Genomic DNA, 26,951 nt, shown 5'->3' with positions numbered 1-26,951 from the left:
CAAATGATACAAATGATATATCAGATACAAATGATATATCAGATACAAATGATACAAATGCAATATATGATCCATTTGATATATCCGATACAAATGATATAAATGATACAAATGAGATATACGATCCATTTTTTATATTAGATATAAATGATACAAATGATATATCAGATACAAATGATACAAATGGTACAAATGATATATCAGATACAAATGATACAGATGATATATCTGATACAAATGATACAAATGGTACAAATGATATATCAGATACAAATGATACAAATGATATATATGGTATATACGATTGAGATGATATATATGAGACTAATATAAAGGATATATGTGAGAGATATCGTAGAAATAGAGAGAAGAGTACTTTTGTTCCAATAGATTATAGCGATCCCAATTGTATGGAAAAATTAGCTCGTTTATGGGTTCAATGCGAAACTTGCTATGGACTCAATTTTAAGCAATTTTTCCAACCCAAAATGAATATTTGCAAACACTGTGGCGAGCATTTGAAAATGAGCAGTTCAGATAGAATCGACCTTTCGATTGATCGAGATACTTGGAATCCTATGGATGAAGACATGGTTTCTGTGGATCCCATTAATATTGATTCAATTAAAGAATTGGGTTCAGAAGAGGAATCTTCGAAAGATCGTCTGGATGAAGACATGCTTTCTCTGAATCCCATTGAATTGGATTCGGAAGAAAAATCTTCGAAAGATCGTGTGGATTCGGAAGAGGAAGAAGAGGAAAAAGACCAATCTTATATCGATCGTCTTGATTGTTATCAAGAAAAGACAGGATTATCGGAGACGGTTCAAACATGCACAGATCAACGTGAGGAAATCAATCGGTTGTTCGAAGATATTATGAATCAACTTGACTTGTATTTGCAAACTGCGAAAAATTGTGTGGATTCGGAAGAGGAAGAAGAGGAAAAAGACCAATCTTATATTGATCGTCTTGATTCTTATCAAGAAAAGACAGGATTACCAGAGGCGGTTCAAATAGGTGTAACACCTCAAAATTTGCCCTCCTCTTCTTGGGACTAGTTTGACACATTGCATTTCATGTTTTGGGACATTAGGCATTTGCATTTTGCATTTCATCTGAAAATAAGAAGATCATCCTCCAAAGTCTTTTCAAAAAATGGAGAAGTTACATGATTCAAGCCTGAGGGTTTCTATGAATTGATGATCAACCATCTGAGGGTTTACACTCCAGTTAGGGTTTCTTGGTTCTTCAAAGGTCTTGAGCATTATCTTGTTTGTAAGGATATATTACCATCATCAGGGTTATGTCATCTTCAAGGGCTTCATTGTTCATTCTCAAGTTCCTTTGGATTAGGGTTTTGACCCCTGGTCAACCCTAATCAATGACATTCTTTCAACCAGGGCTTCTCAAAGAAAGGAGGTATTTGCTGATGAAGAGGATCACATGATCATTATATTGGGCTTACATGAGCTAGGGTTTCATTTCTGAGCCATTTCCCCAAGTGGTTGAGGCTCAAGCTGATCAGGGCATTTCATGGTCATCTGAGAACCAAATCAGTCAACTATGCAAGAGCTGAGGGCTATGAGGTGGGGAAATGAGTTGAGACACCTCAATCATGTTCAAAAGAGGTCCATTTGTCATTTCAAACATCTATCTTGAAGATTTTGAAGTCATGGCAAAAGTTTCCAAAAATGGAAAGTGACCTATAATTTCAAGTTTCCAAAAATGGCAAGTTTTTGGTCCACATTCAACTTGACTTATCAACATCAAAGAAGCTTAAAATGGATTTTTGGTGAACATGAAAGTTGAAGATATTTCTCTCCCCTTTTCAAAAAGTCCTATTTCATGATCATCTGATGATTGGTTGAGAAGTTAGGGCCAAATGATCACAAAGTATGCATGGAATTTCAAATTGCCATAACTTTTGATGCAAAGCTCCAAATTGGTCCATCCTTTTTGCAAAATGCTTGTCTTGACCAAATCTTTCCAAATCAAGCCTTGCCATGCATGGAATAAGCTCATATGACCATTTGTTCACACATGTGCATTTTGGAGGGAAATCCCATATTTCAAATTTGGCTTAGGCTACAAGCAATTTAACCATTCCATCATGACCATTGGCTGCTTTTAAGTGAACTTGAAGCCATTGCATGTACTGTTCACGTGTTGCATGGCCATGTAGCACACTTTTGCATTTTTTGCAATTTACTTCATATTTCACTAATCATGTTTAACCATTGCCTAATTCTAATTTCAGCATCATTAGTGAACCATATAAAAGCCAAACCCTAACTGTTTTTGCTCATAACAGAATTTGAGATCTAGAATTTTCCATTTTCCCTCCAATTTTCTCTCTCTTCAATTTTCATTTTTCTTCACACAAACCTTGATTCTCTTTGCATATTCTTACTCCTTGTGGAATTCTGAGCAAGATTCAACCATTGGATTGGATAATTGAGCTTGATTTTGAGCAGGTCGTGTGCATGAACATCTTGATGGAAGCTTGAAATTGAAGGGGATCTAAGAGGTTTCAGTGGATTCTTTGTATTCAAAGCTTCGAAGCAAGTATAGAGGAGAAGATCTGGAAGTTCTGGAAGCTTGAGGGCACGATTTCCATCACTGCCATTTCAAGTAAGTGAAATTTTCGTCCTCTCCTTTTGCCAATTGCTTGCCATGATTATGTAGATCGTGTTATGCTGAGAATGCTGATATGTTTAGAATTGATTTTGGTGAAGAAATGAGCATGTATGGTTGAATTAAAGTTTTGGTTGCAAAAATGTTTGCCTTCGATCCAGGAAATATATGAGGAATTAGATGAATTTGACATGATATTTGAGATCTACATGGAAAGAGCTTTCGAACCATGTGCATTTTGCTGGATTCTGGAAAAAATGTTTGAATCTCCGCCATCTGGTTGGCCGGAGAAGACGGTTGTTACAACCGTCGCCGCCGTTTGGTTCTCCCTAGGGTTTTGGCTTACGTGTGCGTCCACGTGAGCGCTGGCATGGCTATTTGATTGGCATGCATTCTCTTGACCAGGCCACGCGAGCTTTGACTCGCTACGTGGCTGCCAGCTCCTTTAATGAAACGCTGCATTTCATTGGAGCGCTTGGAACCTCCCTTGCGTGTGTTCGATACTTGGCCTATGTAGTTTCTGAATTTCATTTTGATTTCACCTGCCAGGCGCGTGTTCGATCCTTGGTTCATACATTGCTAGTTTTTGTTCAAATTTTATTTTCCCTCCATATTTCATATTACTTCATTTATTTTCTTCAACTTTAAAAAATCATAAAAAATGGAAAAAATGTCCAAATTGATCCCAATTTTTTTTTCACATTCTTGTTTTTATCTCTAGTTTTTTATAGCATTAATTTCATGAATTGTTTGTTTCTGGATTTTTAATGTGTGATTTTTGATTGAACCTTATGCCAAATTGACATGTTACATTCAATGCTTTGTGAAATGCTTTGTGTTGATCCAATTGATCTGAAATTTGGTATGCTTGATCCTCACATGTGATATGATTTTTGAGCTTTGGTTTGGGATTTTTATCATATGCCATCACTGTTTTGGACACATGAAGATATGTTGTGACAATTTGTGTCACATTTTTGGTATTCAATTTGTGCATTTTTGTTTACCTATCATTTGAGCTCTTCTGGATTTGATTTTTTGCATGATGATCATTCATAACATGATAAGCTTGCATAAAAAATTTCAATGTCATTGATTTTGTTTCTGTTTTGATTTGGATTTTCTAATTTGGATGTCCAACTTTGTGCACTTTGTTTGCCTTTGCATGGCATGAATTGTTTGAAGCATTTGCCTTATGAATTGATACTGGTCCTTTTGAGGACCTTTTCTTGATTGCTTGAATGTGCTTCATGTGAAAGATTGAATTCTGTTTTGGTCATTTGACTTGCTTTTGAATCTAGTCTTTGTACTAGTGATTTGTATACATACTAATTGTGCTTTGTGTTTCAGGTTTGAGCATTTGGCTTTGATGGTTGGTGTGGTCTCATTATTTGAGATACAAATACTTTTGAATACTAATTTTTGTTGTCTTGTAGGTCAATTAATGTGATGAATTCATTTGAGTGCTTGCACTTGTGACTTGCATTGTGTAAAACTGTTGAATAGTTCCACTGTTGTCTGTTGGTTTTCTGAATACAATATTAACTATTTGGCTTTTGTACAGGTACATTAGTTGCTAGCTAGCTTTTGCTTAAGCTTTGGAGTGTGGTTGATACACCACTTAGGTAGTTACCTTTCTTTCTCCATGTAGTCTGGAAGTTCTGTCACCTTTTTGGCAGGCATTTGGCTGAAGTCCTCCTTAAGAGGCTCTGTTTGTGCTTGTTTACATTTGTGCCAAAGACCTCCAAGATGAGGCATGTGCTACTTGATAAGTCCTCCTAAGTGAAGAGGCAATTGACAGATAGAAGGGATTAGCAATCAATCCCCTGTTATTCAGTGAGTCGTTCTTTATGCTCGCACTACGTGCTAATGCTCTAGAACATGTACCCAAGATCTTTGTATAGAGTCAGTTAAGTGGAATAGGGTCCCTCTTTCTGGATCCCCATGCTTTCATTGTCATTGAGCTCACCCAGGCCAGGGTTAAGAGCATGAGGTCTCATCCTTATTACCATTTTGATCTGCTTCACCCTAACTCTCAATGTTAGTGGTTAAGAGCTTCAGCATACCCCTACAGTTTTGGCTTGTTTGTCGAGGTTGATATGACCCCTCTTGACTAAAGCCTACCCATTGTTTGGGCCTCTTGTATGTATATAGAGTGTGATACTTGTTCACTTATGTTGGTGTTTATTTGCTTTCCTCTGAATTGACTTGCTTCCTGTGTGAGTTAGGTTATGATTAGAGACCTCAACTTAGGGATTGTGGATTGCATGACAACTATTAGGCTCGAGTCAGTCTCCCTTTTAGTTTGTTGTTTCCCTGGTCTCTGGTTAGGAGAAAGTTTCTCCCCTGTTAAGGGGAACTACGTCGCCCTGATTCTCATACCAGATGAGATACGTAGGCAGGAGATCGAGCGAGATCTCTCCGGGCGCCCTTTTTTTTTTTCTTTTTCAACCTTTTTGTTTCCTTTGACGTCTCAGCATCTCTTTTTGTTTGTGTAACAACTATTAGGCTCGAGTCTGATGCTCCCTATTAGTTTGTTGTCTCCTTCACCCTTTTGTTTTTTTTGAGTGTGTTCAACCTTTTTGTTTCTTTTGACGTCTCAGCGTCTCTTTGTGTTTGCGTGACAACTATTAGGCTCGAGTTCCAGACTCCCTATTAGTTTGTCAATCTGATAACCTTTTTCTTTGGTGTTCGCTGGTTAGCGTGTGCTATTGTTTGGAGTCAGATGTAAGTCCATATATTGGCATTACTGTTTCCTTTTTGTTCGTTTGGAGTCGAATGTAAGTCCATGTATTGGCATTCTGTTTCCTTGTTTGTGGTTTTTGTTTGGAGTCAGATATAAGTCCATGTATTGGCATTCTGTTTCCTTTTGAGTATTTGTTTTGACGTCTCAGCGTCCCGTTTCGGTGTTTGTTTCGGCGTGCGTTAGCCGAGCTACGAGTGCTCTGATTCTTACTCTGGATAGAGAAGATACGTAGGCATAGGATGCAATGTCCTAGCGAGCATGTCTCCCTTTTCCCCGAACTACATTGACTCTGATGTTTGTTTCTGACAAACTACGTAGGCCCAGGATACGACATCCTGCTGAGTCCACTTCCTCCATCTTCTTTCACCTGTTTTATTATTCCAGTTTGTGCCATTTCTTTGAGTAGTTTATTAGCAACCTTATTCTATTCTTTTCCTATTCTTTTGAGCATGGATCCCGTCGAGTACGGCAGACGTGAGGGGTGCTAATACCTTCCCCTTGCGTAACCGACTCCCGTACCTTGTAATCTCTGGTCGTAAGACCGTTCCTTTCCCTTTCTTAGGTTAGTCTTGCGCTTCCTTTCCGTCATAGGATGAATAGCGTCGGTGGCGGCTCTGCAAACTTGTTTTCTTTTCCGCCGGTTGTTTTTCGCGTTGCGACAACAGGCACACGTCAACTAAATAGTATTCCTTTAGCACTAGCTGTTATGGATTCCGAGTTTATAGCGGGTAGAATGGGATGCGTAGTGGGTGAGAAAATCACTCGGTTGATCGAATATGCTACCAATATACTTTTACCTCTTATTATAGTATGTACGTCCGGAGGAGCGCGTATGCAAGAAGGAAGTTTGAGCTTACTGAAATGGCTAAAATTTCTTTTGCTTTATATAATTATCAAATCAATCAAAAATTATTCTATGTAGCGATACTTACATCTCCGACTACTGGTGGGGTAACAACTAGTTTTGGGATGTTGGGGGATATCATTATCGCCGAACCTAATGCAACCATTGCATTTGCGGGTAAAAGAGTAATTGAACAATTGTTGAATAAGGAAGTGCCTGAAGGTTCCCAATCGGTTGACCTTTCATTCGACAAGGGCTTATTGGATGCAGTCGTACCACGTCATCTTTTAAAGGAGTTTTTAACTGAGTTATTTCAGTTCCATGGTTTCGTTCCTTTGACTTAAAATTGGACTGAAAATGAAAACTAATGTAGACATTTTATTTATGTTTTTTAAATTTGATGACGAGATCCAATCCGAGTAGATAAGAGGCTATGGCTATGATACAAAAATAAAATTAGAAAACACGAGAGTAAAGTAATAAGATAAGAATAAAAAATGGTAGCTATAAATAAAATATGAAATTGAGGTATCCCATTTTATGATAAACTTACCATCCCTTTTTGTTCCTTTAGTAGGCCTACTATTTCCGGCAGTTACAATGGCTTCTTTATTTCTTCATGTTGAGAAAAGACTTTTATTTTCCACACAAAAAATCAACTAAATATATGAAAAAGATAACTCAGAATATTCGAAGGATTACTATATATATAATATATATAGTAGTCCAATTTTTGTACGATGGGACTGTAGAGGGTATTATAGTAACTATTTTATCGCTTGTTTTTGCTAGAAAATTAATTTGTTGGGCAGAAGGTCTTCCTGCATATCATTTAGAAGACTCATGGATTGCCTTTGTAGCAGGGTCCCAAAACAGTTTCACTATTTTGTGTGGTTCTTTCAAATTTTTACATTCATTTGGGAGGAAGTTTTTCGCTTACATTCAGATGAAGTTGTCCAGTGTGCCATGAGAAGAAAGGGCCAGGCTGCTTTTGTATGCAATTGTAAATATCTTTCTAACGTTATATCGAATGAGATTTAGTTGTCGTTCCGACTTTTTTGGAAGAGATCGTTGTATTATTCCCAGAGTTCCTATGAATGCTAGTCAGTGCCTCATACAAAAAACTAACCCAGATAGTAATGATGTCCTTCCTATGAAAACCAGAGAAAGAGAAAAGGGGACCATTCCCTTGAGTTCTGTTAATGCTAGACACAACCGTCTAAAAAAAGTGTGGAGTTGCCCAGATTATTTAGTGGACGAATAGAAAATGTTCCACCGAAGGACGAATAAAAAAGCGAGTAGTCTATAATATATCAATTTATATGAAAAAAAATTAAAAATTGATATATTATAAGCTAAGATGCTCTATTACTTGTATTTGCTTGTAATAGAACTTATGGATTATTATTATATATACAGTTGAAAAATAAGATGAAACTGAGGACGAAAAATGGCAAAAAAGAAAGCATTCATTCCCCTTCTATGTCTTACATGTATAGTCTTTTTGCCCTGGTGCATCTCTTTTACATTTAAGAAAAGTCTGGAATCTTGGATTACTAATTGGTACAATACGAAAGAATCCGAAATTTTCTTAAATAGTATTCAAGAAAAAAGTATTTTAAAGAAATTCCTAGAGTTCGAGGAATTGTTCCTCTTGGATGAAATGCTAAAGGAATATCTGGAAACACGTTTACAAAACCTTCGTATCGAAATCTACAAAGAGACCATCCAATTGATCCAGACGAACAACCAAGATCATATCCATACGATTTTGCATTTCTTTACAAATATAATATGTTTCCTTATTCTAAGTGTTTATTCTATTAGGGGTAATCAAAAACTCATTATTCTTAACTCTTGGGTTCAAGAATTTCTATATAATTTAAGTGACACAATCAAAGCTTTTTCTATTCTTTTCATAATTGAGTTCTGTGTAGGATACCATTCGACTGGTGGTTAGGAACTAATGATTGGGTCTGTGTATAAAGATTTTGGATTTATTCCGAATGATTATATTATATCTTTTCTTGTTTCTATTTTTCCAGCATACAATTTTTAAATACTGGATTTTCCGTTATTTAAATCGTGTATCTCCGTCGCTTGTATTGATTTATGATTCAATTCCATTCCAGGAATGACTGAAAAAACGACCCACTGATCCAATTCTAAAATTTGTTTTTTTATTATATAAAAGCTAAACATTCCAAATTTCACTTATTCGTTTTACTCGTATTCTTCCTATAATATAGGAAGAATACGAGTAAATAGCAGAATCATGGTAGGGAACTAAGTAACCTACCTAATATTATTGTAGAAGTTTTCAGGATCAAGGATTGTACCATGCAAACTAGAAATGCTTTTTCTTGGATAAAGAAAGAGATTACTCGATCTATTTCCGTATTACTCATGATCTATATAATAACTCGAGCACCCATTTCAAATGCATATCCCATTTTTGCCCAACAAGGTTATGAAAATCCCCGAGAAGCTACCGGCCGGATTGTATGTGCTAATTGCCATTTAGCTAATAAGCCCGTAGATATTGAGGTTCCACAAGCGGTACTTCCCGATACTGTATTTGAAGCAGTTGTTCGAATTCCTTATGATATGCAAGTGAAACAAGTTCTTGCTAATGGTAAAAAGGGGGCTTTGAATGTAGGAGTTGTTCTTATTTTAACAGAGGGTTTTGAATTGGCCCCTCCTCATCGTCTTTCGCCCCAGATTAAAGAATAGATAGGTAATTTGTTTTTTCAAAGCTATCGTCCCACAAAAAAAATATTCTTGTCATAGGCCCCATTCTTGGGAAAAAATATAGTGAAATTACTTTTCCTATTCTTTCTCTGGATCCTGCTACTAAGAGAGATGTTTACTTCTTAAAATATCCTCTATACGTAGGCGGGAACAGTCGAAGGGGTCAGATTTATCCCGACGGAAGCAAGAGTAATAATAATGTTTCTAATTCTACAGCAACAGGTGTAGTAAACAAAATAATACAAAGAGAAAAAGGTGGATATGAAATAATGATAGTAGATGCATCAGATGTATGTGAAGTGATTGATATTATACCGCTAGGACCAGAACTTCTTGTTTCAGAGGGTGAACCTATCAAACTTGATCAACCATTAACGAGTAATCCTGATGTGGGTGGATTTGGTCAGGGGGATGCAGAAATAGTGATTCAAGATCCATTACGTGTCCAAGGTCTCTTGCTCTTCTTGGCATATATTATTTTGGCACAAATCTTTTTGGTTCTTAAAAAGAAACAATTTGAGAAGGTTCAATTGTCCGAAATGAATTTTTAGGAATGCGAATTTATCAACATATTAAGCTGGTAAAAAGAACTCCATTTTTATTGATAAATTCTATAAAGACCATTGGTTCTTTCTAGTTTTTTTATACTATATTTAGAGAATTCCTTGTACCGTACAATTAGTCATTTATAGTATGTATATTGTGAAGAAGACTATAGAATTAATTCGAACCATATGATTATGTCGCTGTTTTCAGATTTTCATGTTCTAGAATAGAAATCTTCGAATTTCTATTGTAATAGAATTAACTCGATGCTAAACCTAAAAAATAGGTAGGTATAGAATATTAAGTAAAGTAGAAATAGAAGAGGGGAAAACATGATTCTAGGATGGATAAGTTATCTTTTCCTAGAGTCTGATTCCTTATTGTTTATGTCGAAATAGATGCGTAGTGAAGGAATGGACAAACAAAAAAGAGCGGGAATTGAATTCACCAAATACAAGTTTCTTAATTAACTTCAAAAAAAAAGAATTGAATCATGAGTGTATATTAGAAATATATTTCTAGTATGATTCCGCTTTCATTCAGATCCTAAAAACAGGATCTGGAATTTTTTGAAACATAGAATAAAGTTATCTATTGACTGACTTACAAAAATATTCTGATTATGAAGAACTCAACGGGACCCACTCGAATTCATCAAAGAAAGAGTGGATCCCTGTTGAGTTCTTATGCTTTCATTTTGAAAACAAAATCCATGCGATTATTACAGGGATGATCCCAATCCGGAATATGAACCATAAAAGAAAATACCAATTAAACCGATCACAACAATACCAGCTACAGTACCTATTATCCAAAGAGGTATTCTTCCAGTAGTATTGGCCATTTATCCCACTTTCCTCCATATTTGATCAAGTAGTCAGTCATACTAGAGACCTAAACTGTCATACATAATTATGAAATGATATCCTTCCGAATAGGATAAGAGAATTCCTAATATATATATACTATTCTCTTTTCTTCTATTAATTGATTAATTAATTGAAGAAATAATTTGAGAATAAAATAGCAAGTACAAAAATGAGTAATCAACCCCAGTAGAGACTAGTACGATTCAATTTAAATTTTTGTTCATTTGGGTTTGATTGTGTCATAGCTCTATAATTCGGATTAGGTTTATTGTTGGATGAACTGCATTGCTGATATTGATCCCAAAAAAGAAACGGTGGGTACCGCTAGTCCGTGAACAACCAACCATCGTACTGTAAAAATGGGATAGGTCCTATCTATGGTCATTGGAGCCTCCTAAAAAGATCTACTAAATTCATTGAGTTGTTCCAAAGAATCAAAACGGCCAATTATTAAAGGAATTCCTTGTCGGGTTTCTGTAAAATACTCGTTTGGACGGGGGCTTCCAAATACATCGTAAGCTAAACCCGTGCTGACAAATAACCAACCCGCAATGAATAGGGAGGGTATAGTAGTGCTATGAATAATCCAGTATCGAATACTGGTAATAATATCAGCAAAAGAACGTTCTCCTGCGCTTCCAGACATGCCGAGCTCCACATATTCTTATACAATCAAAGGGGGATCGATTCCATAAAAGATCAGATCAGTAAGTAGAAATTTACTGAAATTGAGTTTTTGTGTTACGATCGTCAATGGAGTACCAAGGGTCTCTTTCGAGTAGACGCAATCAATATAGCTATCCTTCTTGGAACACAACAACAAAATTTCATAATCAGTGACCAGATCAAGTACTACAAAATAAAATTTCTTTTTTTCCTGGTTGTTTGTTTCGATGTACTGAATCGAAAGTTCCTCCAAGTTTAAGACTATAATAAGATGAGGGTTCTTTCCATTGATTATTAGCTTCAGACAAAATCTTGATTTCTATTACTAGTCCTATAAAGATTTCTTACTGGCGAGCTACGACAATTGCACCTATCAAAGAAACTAAAAGAATTATTGAAATTAGTTCAAATGGAAGAAAAAAATCTGTTGATAAATGAATTCCAATTTGTTGACTAGTACTTATCAAATCTTGCTCAATAATCTGATTTGGTCTTGTAGTCCAAATAATTCCGTACCATGATGCATCTGAAATAATAGTTATTAGTGAAACAAAAATACTTGTACAAACTATCAAAGTCATTCCATCCCCTACGGTCCAAAGATTCAAATCTTGGTAATATTCGAAACTATTCATGAACATCACAGCAAATAGGATTAAAATGTTAATAGCTCCCACGTAAATAAGTAGCTGTGATGCAACTACAAAATGAGAGTTTGCTAAAATATACAAACCAGAACCAGTCCCAACGAAAAAGCAGAAAAAACGGGGTTGGTAAGTAATACTACTCCTAAACTTCCTAATAGAAGACCCGATCCCAAAAAGACTAAAAGAAAATCATGCATCATTTCAGGCAGATCCATTATATGTAAAAAAAAAGACAGAGAAATATAAATTTCATGACCTTATTGATATCACCAGGATTTTTTTTATATACTTCAATTTTTCTTTGCATTGAAAAACCTAAGTAGTTTAAATTGATATAGTTAGGGTTATATAATCAATGTCATTCCACTCTTTATACGAAAGAGTAGTTTGAAACGATATTAAAACTAAAGTATAAAGGTAGATAAAACATATATAACATTGAAAATCTTATTGAAATTCAATAAGATTTTCAATTTCGATAATATATATTGATATATTCTATTTAAGAATATAGTTCTCTAATAATTATAGAATATTTCTAATCTGATATCGACTATATTATTCATCTTTTATACAATTTTTGAAAATATTTTATTTCGATTATTCTATTTATATATTCTATATATTATCGATTTATATAGAGAATATTCTTTTTTTTTAGAATTGTGTTTAATTATAAAAAATTGTCTTTTTTGATTTGAAATGTTCGAATGGTATAATCATCAATTATTGACATTGGTAAACGGCCCAAAGCAATTTGATTATGATTCAATTCATAACGATCATAAGTTGAAAGTTCATATTCTTCAGTCATTGATAAACAATTTGTTGGACAATACTCAATATAGTTACCACAAAAAATACAGATTCCGAAATCAATACTGTAATTTAGCAATCATTTCTTTCGAATATCCGTTTCCATTTTCCAATCAACAACGGGTAAATCTATAGGACATACACGAACACATACTTCACAAGCAATGCATTTATCAAATTCAAAATGGATTCGACCGCGGAAACGTTCTGATGTGATTAATTATTCATGGATTTTTCCGTTCCTGATAGTAATTTATTTAGTGAGTGGATGGAAGCATACTTTGGATTGGAGTTGTGGGGAGTACTGCTTTCTTTTTTCTACCAACTTAAAGCCCCAATTAGTATTCTTTTTAAATTCTGCGTAAATTTTCTTTTGGATAATTTACAAAATCTGTGTTACTAATCCTTTGTGTATCTTGGTGTTTCTAACCATCTACTCTTTTTTATTAATCCCCCTTATTTTTATATATCTATGAGAATTCATAAAAATGGTAACTAAAACTCAATAAGGTTAGTCTTTTGAGACCGCTTCAAAACAGGATGACAAATTATCCAATCTTGGGTTAAATGGCCTCTTTTGTTTATCATATTTACTAGTTATATCATCGGCAATGGCCTGAATCTCAAGACGTTCTTCGAACCAATCATAGACTTTATTAAGATAGGTAAACTAGGGGACCCCCTTAGAACCGTATATGAAAATTTCATCTCGTACGGCTCAAACAGAAAGACTCAAATACTCATTATTTGGAAAACAGATATGTGTAATAGAAAGTTTTACACTTCTTAACTTAATCCTATGATTCCAGTATTTTTTGAAGATAAAAAAAAATAGAAATCCAAAAAATATTCTTAGTGTTTATAATGCCAAAATTTCAAGTCGGCTCACTCGTCTTTTCTCTTGATCCTTACCAGCCTCGTGAATCTTCTATTATTTACTTCATTTTTTTTGTATTGTGTCTGTAATAAGATTTTACTGCTGTTTTTTTTATAATTATTATTATTGATAAGAATTTTCTTGTTAAGACCCTATAAGAATCAATTAAAAACCTGAGATTCATACCAGAACCACGATGATTTCCAAAAAAAAACCTTTAATCGAAGTCCAAGAATTCCCTGAGTAAGAACTGTTGGATCATCACTTATTCAATTTCAAGAAATAGATATAATGAAGAAAAAAAATACAAAGAAATGGATAAGCGGCGGCAGTTTTAAAGAATAAAATTCCATTTCGTTTTCTAAATGAATTCTTCTAAGTCTTTCATTTTTTTCGTCTGGTTGCGAGGTCTAAATATAAATATTAAGTATGAATCATAGTTCTAACACTTTAGAATCTATTTATTTTCTATATTCCGTGCTCCAAATACTAGAATAAATATCTGACGGGGTAAAGTCATCTATCAAGATAAGATGATGTACCCATTTTATGTTCTGTACTATCAATAGGATCCATTATAACAAGTCACACACTCATATTCCAGAAATACAGAAACAAAGAAGTTTCGCGGTCGAACTACCAAATAAATCAAAATGGAATGGGCTAAAAAGGAACGATCTAAATGGTAAACTTTACTTTTCTATTGAAAAGCTAGTTAGTTGGTTCTTGTGAATCGAATTCTCTAATTCATAGAAATTTGGTCCAGTAAAAGGGATGAATTATAAATCTCTAAAATAATAGAGAGAAATACCGCAAATAGGGCCATTGCAATCCCCATCAAAGGGGTAGTTCCCCACCCCAGAGCTACTTTACCATATTCTGAATTCAATGGTTTTAATAAATCTCCTACAATAGTTCGTCTTGGACCATATCTAGAACTACCCTCAACAGTTTGTGTAGCCATAAATCCTACCTTTTTGATTGAGATATGTTGACTTTGTATACCATTCCGCTGTAGATAAAGGATCTTACCCTATAGATCCATTGTAGTCTTGATATTATACAATCATGGAAACAGTAACCCTAATTGCCATCTCTATATCCGGTTTAATTGTAAGTTTTACTGGGTATGCCTTATATACTGCTTTTGGGCAACCCTCTCAACAACTAAGAGATCCATTCGAAGAACATAGGGACTAGTTGAAGTAATGAGCCCCCCATATTATGATATTGGAGGCTCATTACTTCAATTTAGATAATTCAAAATCATTTCGTGTTTTTAGTTGGAACTTTAGGGGGTTCTCTAAAAAAATAGCGAAAAAAATAATTCCTAAAGTCGAGACTAAGAGGAATGTATAAACCAATGCTTCCATAGATTTGATCGTGGTTTACAATTATAACTTTCATACCTATTTTGGGGTGGGGGGATTATCTCCTTGATAAAGAAAAAGAAAGAACAAGAGTAAAACAAAATGGAATGATTGAAATCAAGATTTGTCTAGTTCCCTATATCAAATTCAAATAACAACAAAAAAAAGTCGAATCGAAAAGGAACAGGCCTATTTCTATCAGACTCCTTATTTTTTTGTAGTAGGATCTCCCAGTTTTTGGAATGCTCCAAATTCTACTTGCGCATCCAAATCTGGATCAATACCAACAAAAACATCTCTGAACAAGGTTCTAGCACCATGCCAAATGTGCCCGAAAAAGAAGAGCAGAGAAAACGAAGCATGTCCAAAAGTAAACCAACCCCTTGGACTGCTATGAAAAACACCATCCGATTTTAAAGTAGCACGATCTAATTCAAAAATTTCACCCAATTGAGCACATCGAGCATATTTTTTCACAGTAGCAGGATCACTATAACTGACTCCATTGAGTTCGCCACCATAGAATTCAACAATTACACCTACTTGTTTGACACTCTACTTCGATTCTTCCCTTCGAAAAGGAACATCTGCTCGAACAATTCCGTCTCCGTCTGCCAAAACAACCGGAAATGTTTCAAAAAAAGTAGGCATACGAAGTACAAAAAGTTCACGCCCCTCTTTGTGTCTAAAGATAGGATTCCCTAACCAACCACTATTCCATCTCCATTGTCCATTGAGCCCGCTGTAAACAAATCCCCTTTTGCCGGATTATTACTGATGTAATCATAAAAAGCTAATTTTTCAGGAATTTTAGACCAAGCTTCTGATAAACTTTGATTTTCGACTAGCCCACTACCAACTCTTCGATATATTTCTTGCTGGAAGTATCCTTGATCCCATTGATAACGAGTAGGACCAAATAATTCAATCGGGGTAGTTGCTGAACCATACCACATAGTTCCAACAACAACAAAAGCTGCATAAAATACAACAACGATACTACTGGAAAGGACGGTTTCAATATTTCCCATACACAATCCTTTGTATAAACGTTGAGGTGGACGTACACTAAGATGGAAAAGACCCGCTAATATGCCCAATGTCCCTGCTGCAATATGATGAGAGGCTATTCCCCCCGGAACAAAAGGATCAAAACCATCCACACCCCAAACGGGATTTACAGATTGTACCCTTCCTGTTAGTCCATAAGGATCGGATACCCATATTCCAGGACCAAACAATCCTGTTACATGAAAGGCGCCAAAACCAAAACACGCGACCCCTGCAAGAAATAAATGAATTCCAAATATTTTTGGCAAATCCAAAGAAGGTTTTCCATTACGTTCATCACAAAAGATTTCGAGATCCCAATAGACCCAATGCCAAATAGCCGCAAAAAAGCACAAGCCCGAAAACACAATATGTGTCGCGGCCACACCTTCGTAACTCCAAATACCCGGATTCGTTATAGTGCCTTCTGTAATATTCCAACCACCCCACGAATTGGTTATTCCTAAACGAGTCATGAAGCATATAACGGACATACCCTGTCTCCACATTGGGTCAAGAACAGGGTCTGAGGGATCAAAAATTGCTAATTCATATAGAGCCATCGAACTGGCCCAACCAGCAACCAGAGTTGTATGCATTATATGGACAGAAAGTAAATGGTCGGGATCATTTAATACAATGATATGAACATGATACCAAGGCAAACCCATGAAAATACCCCTTAATATTAACAAAAAATGGACACGATGTAACTTTATTGCACTGTAAAAAACTATGCTATGGACCTCCCCCTTTTAGTAAATTATCTCGCATTAAAGAATTTATATTTGTTCTAGTAGAATTGATATTTGTTCTAGTTTTTTAGAAACAAAGAAACATTCTATTCGTAGGAACAAAAAGAAGCAGATCTATTCTATATCCGATAAGTAACAATACACAATGGTGGTGGGGGTTTACTTTTTTTGATATGCGTGTTTATATCAATGAATGCAGACAATGGATACTAATATAAGAACAAAAAATCCTTTTCTTCAAAATGAAGATTCGTTGTTCTTATATTAGACACAAAAAGTCTACGTACGGGTCTTTCTTGGTTGAATTACAAAGATAGAGCTTTTCATGTCATGAGTTGATGTTGATTTGGAATCACAGACTGGGTAGATGTCACAGATGATGAATTGATTTCTTACCTATGTAACTCTATTTTTCTTTTTATTCGTCCGTAATAATTGATTCATGAATCAATTATTTTCAATTGTATCTTTCAAGTGGTATCTTTTTTGCTTATTTTCCTATTTTTATCTATAAAAAAATGGAAACTTAGGAAAGTGCTTTATAAACATATGTATAGAAATAATATATTTCATCTAGTTTCCTTATGCCCACTCTAACCAGTTATTTCGGTTTTCTACTAGCAGTTTTAACTATAACCGCAGGTATTTTTATCAGTCTGAATAAGATACGACTTATTTGATTTGCAATTTTGAGATGGATTGGAAATTTTATAATATTTTGGATATTCTTCTTATCATATGACCAATTCTTGGTTATTGAGATTCATGGTCAATATAAATTCATATTTAAGGATCGATATTATCCCCACCTTTTTTACTTTCAACCAAACTCAAATGATTGAAGTTTTTCTATTTGGAATCGTGTTAGGTCTAATTCCTATTACTTTGGCTGGATTATTTGTAACGGCCTATTTACAATACCGACGTGGCGATCAGTTGGATATTTGATTTATTACTGTCTCTTTTGTATATTGACCTCCTTTTTTTTTTAATCCTAATTTACAGGAGATCAAATTAACACTTTGGATTAGACTGTTATCCCATTATTTTAGTCTCAATTTTAGAAGAATGGTATCACGCTCTGTAGGATTTGAACCTACGACATCGGGTTTTGAAGACCCGCGTTCTACCGAACTGAACTAAGAGCGCTTTCTTTAATCATTTTATGTCCGATGATGGCAATACATCTTTTGCATGCATACAAACTCAATATGGAGAACTATTCATATAACTATTCATATTGAGTATGTATGTCCAATTTGAATCGCTCACAATTGATCTCTTGTTACTGCTGATACGATAACTAATAGTTAGGGATAGGGATGACAGGATTTGAACCTGTGACATTTTGTACCCAAAACAAACGCGCTACCAAGCTGCGCTACATCCCTTTACATCAGTTTCCAGTGTCATTCTAAAATTTTTTTGTCTTGTTTTCCACATTCTTCCATTATATATAGAATATATCCTGCCATTTTTTCTCGTTTGTTTTTTTACTTTCTTATATCGATCGTATAAAGAACAAATATTCTTATAGAATATTTATAGTCAATTAATTAAAAACAGAGAAGCATCTATAAATAATAAGATACAAAGAGTCTAATAACAAGAACAAAGAATATACAAATAATAATAAGATATATATAATAGAATTTATATATGAAAAATAGAATAATTAAAAATATTATTTTAATATTTAATTATAATATAATTCTTTGAATAAAAGAAATAAAATAATAATATTTAAATATTAAAATAGTACTATATAAAAAAATATCTAATTAATTGTTGTACAATTCAATTTGGATTCGGACTTCCCTTGACAAATCCAAGTGGTTTTATTAATAAAAAAACATTGAATAATATTCCTATATTCTGTATTATTATGTATTACAAATTACAAGAAAAAACGAAGGAGGATTTGAAATGCGAGATCTAAAAACATATCTCTCTGTGGCACCAGTGGCAAGTACTTTATGGTTCGCGGCTCTAGCAGGTGTTTTGATCGAAATCAATCGTTTATTCCCAGATGCATTGACATTCCCCTTTTTTTTATTCTAGTTATTAGCACGGGAAAGGGTGCCGAAGATTAGAGATCCAATAAAATATTTGTGATTCAATCCCTCTTCGTTCGTTTTTTCTAATTATACTAGAATTAAAAAAAGGAAATTAAAAAGGTGGATTTGGCCTCAGTGAAATTTGGAATTTTTCCCAGGTTTTGTTTCAATGGAATTGAATTAATACTTCGATTCCATTGCTATTAATAATTATTATTAATAGTCAGACTAGAAATGGTCTTGTTAGGGTAGGTAGGGACAATAATATCATACAAGATATTTTCATCAAAACTGAAATACTATACTGTGATTCAAAATCTATTTCGAAAGCATTGTAGTAGTGAATTATTACTGTACTATATAAAATTCATTGGAACAAAATATTTCAGAATTTGATTTTGAATTATTAACTTATATTTTTTTTCATTCCTTTTTTCTTCTTCCCATCGAATCTTAAAATCGAAGAGTTAAGTGAATAAAAAAAACCAAAGGAGGTTCATGGCTAAGCGTAAAGATATCTGAATAACTGTTATTTTAGAATGTACTAGTTGTGATAAAAAGAGTGTTAATAAGGAATCTAGAGGGATTTCTCGATATATTACTAAAAAGAATCGACACAATATGCCTAATCGATTGGAATTGAGAAAATTCTGTCCCTTTTGTTGCAAACATATGATTCACGCAGAGATCAAGAAATAGAGAAAATGGATTACTTGTGTGTCACCCTTAGGAGGTAAATTGAAAAAAAAATTATAAATAACATCAAAATAAATTATATAGATACCAGAGAAATTATCTTAAACATGAAATTATAAATATATATCATTATATAGCATCAATTTTCTTATATAACAAATATATTAGAAAAAAAAAAGAATATAACTAAAACAAATCCTTTTTTTATAACAAACGGGATTTTCGGTATAGGAGTAAACAAACCATGGATAAATCTAAGCGATTGTTTGTTAAATCGAAGCAATCAATTCGTAGGAGTTCGCCCCTAATCCAATCTGGGGATTGAATTGATTATAAAAACTTGAGTTTACTTTTCAAATTTATCAGTCGACAAGGGAAAATTTTATCGAGACGTGTTAATAAATTGACCTTAAAACAACAACGATTGATTATGATTGCTATAAAACAAGCTCGTATTTTATCTTTGTTACCTTTTGTAAATTCGTCATCTTTTGTTAATAATGCAAAAAAAAAAATATGAAAAAAGAAAGTCAATTACTAGAACTAGAACTCCTGTTCTAAAAAAAATAGAGTTACATTACTTCATTAATTGAATTTAAACTCAAAATTTATGCGGATTGGTATTTTTTTTTATAGAAAAATCTGACAATCCTATTGAGATTGTTTTGTTCTAAGAAAAACGATAATAGGTGAAGAAAAGAAGAATCATTTTTTTTTAGCGTGGTTGATTATTTATTTTGATAATTCATATGAATTCTATTTTATCATACAAATCTCTTTTATTCTACCACCTTCCCGGAGTTCAGTCTCTGGGGAATTTTTATTAAAAAAATGAATGATATCGTTGGAAATAATAAAAAGACAATTCCCCTTTAATATAGCTATTTGTGAAACGATTTTACGATTAAGAAGCAATTGATTCGTGTACAGATTATACATTAAATTACTATAGTAGATTTTTTGTTTATTCTGGCCAATTATTGCATTTATTCGACTGATCCACAAACTGCGAAAGTCCCTTTTTTTTCCTATCTCTATCCTGCTGAGACGAAACCAAAGCTTTTATTCTCTGTTGCAAAATAGTTCGAGTACAGTTTGAACGAGCTCCACGAAAGCTTGATGTACTTTTTGTCCTCCGTTTTCGAGCGATGGATCCTCGTTTAGTTCTGGTCATTGGATAAATGAGACTTTGATGAATAACTATTTTGATTTTTTTCTTTCAGTTATTCTTTTATCCTTTCTAGTATATTACTAACAACATGGATTCTTCCAATGTATAAAATAAAAATTCCAATGGCTTTTGCTACTATAACCTTCCCAACCACTATTTTTTGTTTTTTCTAAGTCTAAGTATTTCAACTCTAAATAATAACTTCTATTCATACTAGGTATTCCAAAAACCATAGTAAATAAGAAATAAACAAAGAAATGGTGGGTTCCGCCGTTTCTATGATTACTTGTTAAACGGTGAGGTCCTCTCTATACACCAGAGCCCCTTCCTTCATTGAATCTTGATTCAATCAATGTTATTGTGAACTTGTACAGTTCACACTTCTGGGCTCTACCCATGAAATATCTAGTAATAGGTCTTTCACAATGAAATCTAGCTATACAATAACGGTATTTAAGTATGAATATTAGCTGGGTAGTTGACCCTCTTAGTCCGTTATTGCTAAATTTATGGCATAATTCGTCTTTCTTTCAAATAGGATTTTTCCTGCTTAATGGGTAACTATTTTATTACCAATGGGAAAATACTTTTCATCTTAAATTACAAATTAAGGTGATTTGGTTTGCACCAATTGAGAAACCATAAATTTTATACACACTAGAATTATATATATACAATTCTTATTAATAGAATTGATTTTTTAATTTGAGTATATGATCTAAATGAGTCGCACATACACCCTAGTACATGTTCCTCGACGTTGAGGGCATCCCCGAAGAGCGGGAGATTTTGTTACAGTCCGGATTGGCTGTCTTGTGTTTCTAATAAGTTATTTTGTAGTTGGCATGGTGAATCATATACATAATGAGCTGGTTTCGATCAATCCTAAGCCAATAATTTCAATTTAGAATTTATTCGACTCTATTAAATCTGGTTGTTAAGACGATTAAAAAGACAAAAGACAACATAAATTCATGTATTTATTAGGAATAAACAACATAGAGGTTTAAGAATAAATCAAATATTCCTAATAAATACATGAATTGGAAAGAGCAAAAAAATATTGGGGACATAAATAAAATTGTTTGAAAGCAAATTCAGTGTTTATTAGGAATAAACAGGACAAAAATATTCCTAATAGAGATATTTCTAATAAATAGGACATATGCAAATTTTCAATTTACCAAGAACAAGAATCTGCTATTGTATCAATAGTTCCGTAGACTTGGGCTTCTTCTGCTGACATAAAAAAATCCCTGTCCAGGTCTTTAGATATCTGCCAGGAAGGTTTGCGTGTTCTTTGGCAATAAATATTTGTCATCGTTTGTCGAATTGATAGTAATTCGTGTGCTTCCAGCATACATTCTCCCGATTGTCCATCATATGCAGAACTAGCAGGTTGATGGATCATTACCCTGAGAGTATAATAAGGTTTTTCTGAATCTTGACTTAAAGAAGGAATATCCAAAAGAACTTCAATTTAAAGCTGTACAGGCAAGCGATTTGTTATATAGCATACGACTCTACTTTCGATTTTTCATTTTTTTACCTTTCATTGAAGAAATAAAAAAAATATACCGGGTCGATCAGACCCAGATCAGGAAAGAATCCAATAACCAGCTTTCTTTTTTTGAGAATATTTTTAAAATTTTAAAGACTATGATGATTCTGTTGCTCTCTTATTTCGTCTAGTTTTTTATTCAACAATCCCGAAGTTTTTTTTTCAAATAAGTAAAAAAAATCGTGACACTAAATAGAGGCTCTAATAGATCAGATAAAATCCTAAATACCCCTTTTTCCTACTACTCTTTTGATATATAATCGAATTGTTTTGAAAAAAAAAATATTTTTGCATATCGAACTCAGAGTGCCATGCTTTTTTTACTTCATATTGGCGTAGGCATAGTCTTTTTTTTATGACATTAGTAGGAAAATAAGCTGAAACATCTCCGGATTGGGTCTCAACTATTGGTAAAGCAGTCATACTTCCTTCACCTAACTGAGAACTTAATTTAGCGGCTCTTTCCAAAAGACGCGAATGTAAATAAAAAACATCTCCGGGATAAGCTTCGCGACCTGGTGGTCTTCATAATAGAAGAGACATTTGGCGATAAGCCTGTGCGTGTTTGGAGGGATCATCATAAATAATTAAAGTGTGACGTTCACGGTACATAAAATATTCAGCCAGAGCTGCTCCTGTATAAGGCGCGAGGTATTGTAATGTAGATGGGGAATTTGCTGTTTCAGCCACTATAATAGTGTATTCCATTGCTCCTCTTTCTTGTAAAGTAGTTACTACTTGAGCCACAGAAGATGCTTTTTGACCAATAGCTACATAAACACATATTACACTTTGTCTCTGTTGATTGAGAATCGTATTTGTAGCTACTGCTGTTTTACCTACTTGTCTGTCCCCAATAATCAATTCTCGCTGGCCACGCCCTATAGGGATCATAGAATCAATAACAATAAGTCCTGTTTGAAGAGGCTCATACACGGAACGTCTGGAAATAATACCGGGAGCGGGAGATTCAATTAACCGAGATTCCGAAGTTGAAATTTCTCCTCGACCGTCAATAGGTTTAGCTAGGGCATTTACAACACGACCCAAATAACCCTCACTTACTGGTATCTGAGCAATTCTTCCTGTTGCTTTTACGAAACTTCCCTCTTGTATCATCAAACCATCACCCATTAATACAACACCAATATTTTTTTATTCCAAATTCAAAGTAATGCCTACGGTACCCTCTTTAAATTCTACTAATTTACCTGCCATTACGTCATCAAGACCATAAATACGAGCAATGCCATCGCCTACTTGAAGTACGATACCTGTATTTACAATTTTTTACTTCGGTATTATATTGCTCAATACGTTTACGGATAATTTGACTAATTTCATCTGCACGACTGGTTACCATGAATATTTCTAAATTTGTTTCGAAGAAAAACAAAAATAAGTCTTCCCTATACTCTCTATTATAGTAGAACAACTAATCAGTTCTATAGTAGAACAACTAATCAGTTATTTTTTGCTTTCATCGACCCAAACATACCTATAGTAGCACCGATCGTACGTAAATGTAACTCGTTGTTTAAGCAACTATTAAGAGTTCCCAGAGCTCCTTGTAATGCTAGTTGTAAAACACTTTGTTGGACTTGATTAATCGCCCTTTGTTGTTCAAAATGAATGGTTTTATTTTTTTCATTTTCGAATTGTTCCAAACTTGTATAAATTGAATTAATTAAATTCAATTTTTCTCATTCTATCTCGGCATAACCATTCACTCGAAACCGATCTGCTTCCAATTCTACTTTCCTTAAACGGGCCCGGGCTTTTTCCAGCTGTTCAATGGCTGTTTCCCGGAGTTCTTCTGAATTATGAATAGTTCTCAAGATTCTCTGTTTTTGATTATCTAATAAATCACTTAATGAAAGTAGATTCTCTTTCCATTCATTTCAAAATGTCTATGATCTCTTCCCGAACCAAACATGAATCTTTCAATTCATTTGGCTCTCACACTCAATTCCTTATATGAAATTTCCCCATATTTATTATGGAATGAGCCTATCCTCTTTTCTCTATTTCTAAAAATATTAAAAATGATTATCAATACAAGACCCAAATATTGGGAGGACTCTTCTGACCAAACAAATAATTGTCAGCAAAGTTGTTTTTTTTCTTGAAATCTAAAGAATTCTTATTAATTTATACGTAGGTCACCAATTCCGCATTGTAGAAAAGTAGAAACGGAGGCGTTAAACAAAACACCTTTTTTCCTATTTTTCATCATAAAGAGAATTCAAGTCATTTTATCGACATGAGTGTTCTATATCGAAAAAATTCTAATTTCCCTATTAACATAGTGGTAGAAAGAATACTAGACTGCGTCGAAACTTCAATTCGTTAGCTTTAACCATAGTAATGTTCCAAAATTCTTGGTTGATAAAGAATCAAAGTAGATTTACTAATGAATCGCGAAATGCTATGGTTCTTAACTACTTTTTTCGTTATTTAGTCATTCGCCGCAAAAAAAGTGAAGTTGGGTGGATCCAATCTATTCTTTGAAATAAACAACTCGCATACACTCCCTTTCCAAAAAAAATCAATACACCTAGCACTGCACTTAGATTTATTAGATTTGTTGCTAAAATATCGGTATCAAACCCGAAACTTCCGTCGGTTATATTTTGCATATGATCGCATCTCCTCTTATGGATAGACTAATTTTCTTCCTACGATTCCAAGTTTTTTTTATTCATTTTTGTATATGATAGTTTATTCTATAATTGAATTATTGAATATGAATATATCGACTTATTCTATTTTTATTCTTACTAATAATGAATAGTAGTAAGAATACAAATATACTAAGAAGACTATTATATATTTTGAATTGGTTAGTCAATTGAAAGATTCCCTATAAGAATTATACTTCTTAAAAGTAAATACTTAGTTGTTTTAAACACTTTCTAAATAAAAAAGGGGGTCATTGGACTAAAGAAAGGGACGGAAGAAGGCAAATCCATATGTTAATCCGAATGAAAAAAAATTGTAGGAGTTAAATCGAAATCGAATTAGCAAGAGCAGCAACGAAAATCCATGGAAAAAAAACAATATGTATTTTTTTTATAAATATTAAACAAAAGGATTGGCAAATAAAAGCGCTAATGCTACAACCAACCCATAAATAGTTAAAGCTTCCATAAAAGCCAAACTAAGTAATAAAGTACCCCGTATTTTGTCCTCTGCTTTCGGTTGTCTCACAATCCCCTCTATAGCTTGCCATGCAGCTGTGCCTTGACCAACTCCAGGTCCAATAGAAGCAAGCCCGACGGCCAACCCAGCAGCGATAACAGAAGCAGCAACAATCAGTGGATTCATGATAAGTTTCTCCTATTCCAAATAAAATTAAGAAATAGTTAATAATATAATCAACAAAAAATATATGACTTAATTATTTCATTCTTTCTAGTTATCTTTCTCTAGTCGAAGTGTAATTCAAAATTTCAAACGGAATAATTTTGATTGAATTATCTCAATTATTTCGATATTTACTTTTTTCGTTTCTACCCTTGTAGTTTTTTGTGAATACAGACAATTTTTGGTCTTATCTTGCATTTATTTTAAACCTTCCTTTTTCTTTGATTTCATTTTATATTCAATTCACAATTACAAGAGATGGAAGTGGTCTTTTATTTTTGAATCCCTACCTAAATTTAGAGTAGTAGTAGGACAAATTTAGATAGATAGTCATCTATAACTAATGAATATCTACTATGACATATACATGTGTTTGTTCCATACCGTAAACCAATTCGTTGTATCTTCGATTCAATCATATTCGAGAATCATTCTTGGAAATCCCCCAGTTGTCTTATAACGATTAGATTATATATACGCCTAGTTCGACCCCTCACCCTTTTTTGAATTGAATCTCTATTTTTTGTTTAATTCCTTGGTAATTGTTTTAATTTTTTTTATACTTTTTGATTGTTATGAAAACTTTTCCAAATTTCTTTGGATTTTTATCTTTCTGTTCCTTAAGTAGATTATCGTGAGCCATACATACTTTGTCGCGGTCTAAAATCCTATTTTCATAACTAGTCAATGATGCCCTTCCATGGATTCACCTATATAAGCCGCAGTTAAAGTAGCGAAAATAAGAGCTTGAATACCGCTTGTAAATAATCCAAGGAACATAACTAGGATAGGAACTACTAAAGGTACTAACGAAACAAGAACAACAACTACTAATTCATCCGCTAATATATTTCTGAAAAGTTGAAAACTAAGTGATAAGGGTTTTGTGAAATCTTCTAAGATGTTAATCGGTAAAAGGATTGGCGTTGGTTGGATGTATTTACCAAAATAGGCCAATCCTTTTTTTGAAATACCCGCATAGAAATAGGCTACTGACGTAAGTAAAGCTAATGCAACAGTAGTATTTATATCATTTGTGGGTGCAGCTAACTCTCCATGAGGTAACTTTATAATTTTCCAAGGCAAAAGGGCCCCTGACCAATTCGAAACAAAAATAAATAGAAACAGAGTTCCAATAAACGGAACCCATGGACCATATTCTTCTCCAATCTGAGTTTTGCTCACGTCTCGAATGAATTCAAGGACATATTCAAAGAAATTCTGACCAGACGTGGGAATAGTTTGCGGATTTCTAACAACTAGAATGGTTGAAATTAATAAGATAGCAATTACAACCCAAGAGGTAATAAGTACTTGAGCATGCACTTGAAAATCCCCTATTTGCCAATAGAAATGTTGACCTACTTCCACAGCCGATATATCATAGAATCTGTTTAATGTGTTGATGTAACATAATAGAACATTCATATTGCCCTGTCCTCTAAAATAAAAAAATATAACTTGAAAGGAAATTATTTTGATTCAACCATTTCCTTATTTTACTTTGATTTTCTATTTTGAATACC

General features: G+C 33.8%; 2 protein-coding genes, 1 non-coding gene and 4 pseudogenes across 3 annotated transcripts; 3 read left to right on the top strand and 4 right to left on the bottom strand.

The window, feature by feature from the left end:
* The first annotated feature begins 355 nt into the window (after positions 1-355).
* LOC127075433 (acetyl-coenzyme A carboxylase carboxyl transferase subunit beta, chloroplastic-like) lies at positions 356-6,814 on the top strand (annotated as a pseudogene).
* Positions 6,815-7,626: 812 nt separating this feature from the next.
* LOC127075432 (chloroplast envelope membrane protein-like) lies at positions 7,627-8,365 on the top strand (annotated as a pseudogene).
* Positions 8,366-8,499: 134 nt separating this feature from the next.
* LOC127075431 (cytochrome f-like) lies at positions 8,500-9,656 on the top strand (annotated as a pseudogene).
* Positions 9,657-14,395: 4,739 nt separating this feature from the next.
* Positions 14,396-17,620, bottom strand: LOC127075429 (photosystem II CP47 reaction center protein-like; annotated as a pseudogene).
* A 271-nt stretch (positions 17,621-17,891) lies between these two features.
* TRNAP-UGG (transfer RNA proline (anticodon UGG)) lies at positions 17,892-17,965 on the bottom strand. Its single transcript has one exon. It is a non-coding gene; the product is annotated as a tRNA-Pro (tRNA).
* A 4,454-nt stretch (positions 17,966-22,419) lies between these two features.
* On the bottom strand, positions 22,420-23,301 carry LOC127075428 (ATP synthase subunit alpha, chloroplastic). The gene has a single exon (XM_051016891.1). It carries the CDS (start codon positions 23,191-23,193, stop codon positions 22,585-22,587), a length of 609 nt encoding a protein of 202 aa, XP_050872848.1. The 5' UTR covers positions 23,194-23,301; the 3' UTR covers positions 22,420-22,584.
* A 1,437-nt stretch (positions 23,302-24,738) lies between these two features.
* Positions 24,739-26,853, bottom strand: LOC127075425 (ATP synthase subunit a, chloroplastic-like). Its single transcript, XM_051016889.1, has one exon. The coding sequence runs from the start codon at positions 26,851-26,853 to the stop codon at positions 26,110-26,112; it is 744 nt and encodes a 247-aa protein (XP_050872846.1). The 3' UTR covers positions 24,739-26,109.
* Positions 26,854-26,951: the final 98 nt, after the last annotated feature.

The sequence above is a fragment of the Lathyrus oleraceus genome, chromosome 4 (genome assembly GCF_024323335.1).
Source record: "Lathyrus oleraceus cultivar Zhongwan6 chromosome 4, CAAS_Psat_ZW6_1.0, whole genome shotgun sequence".
Taxonomy (NCBI): Eukaryota; Viridiplantae; Streptophyta; class Magnoliopsida; order Fabales; family Fabaceae; genus Lathyrus; species Lathyrus oleraceus.
This window is presented reverse-complemented; position numbering and strand designations above follow the sequence as displayed.

What these genes read in the sequence shown, in the direction of transcription:
- LOC127075428 (XM_051016891.1), bottom strand. Translation starts at nt 23,193, where the DNA reads ATGGGTGATGGTTTGATGATACAAGAGGGAAGTTTCGTAAAAGCAACA.
- LOC127075425 (XM_051016889.1), bottom strand. Translation starts at nt 26,853, where the DNA reads ATGAATGTTCTATTATGTTACATCAACACATTAAACAGATTCTATGAT.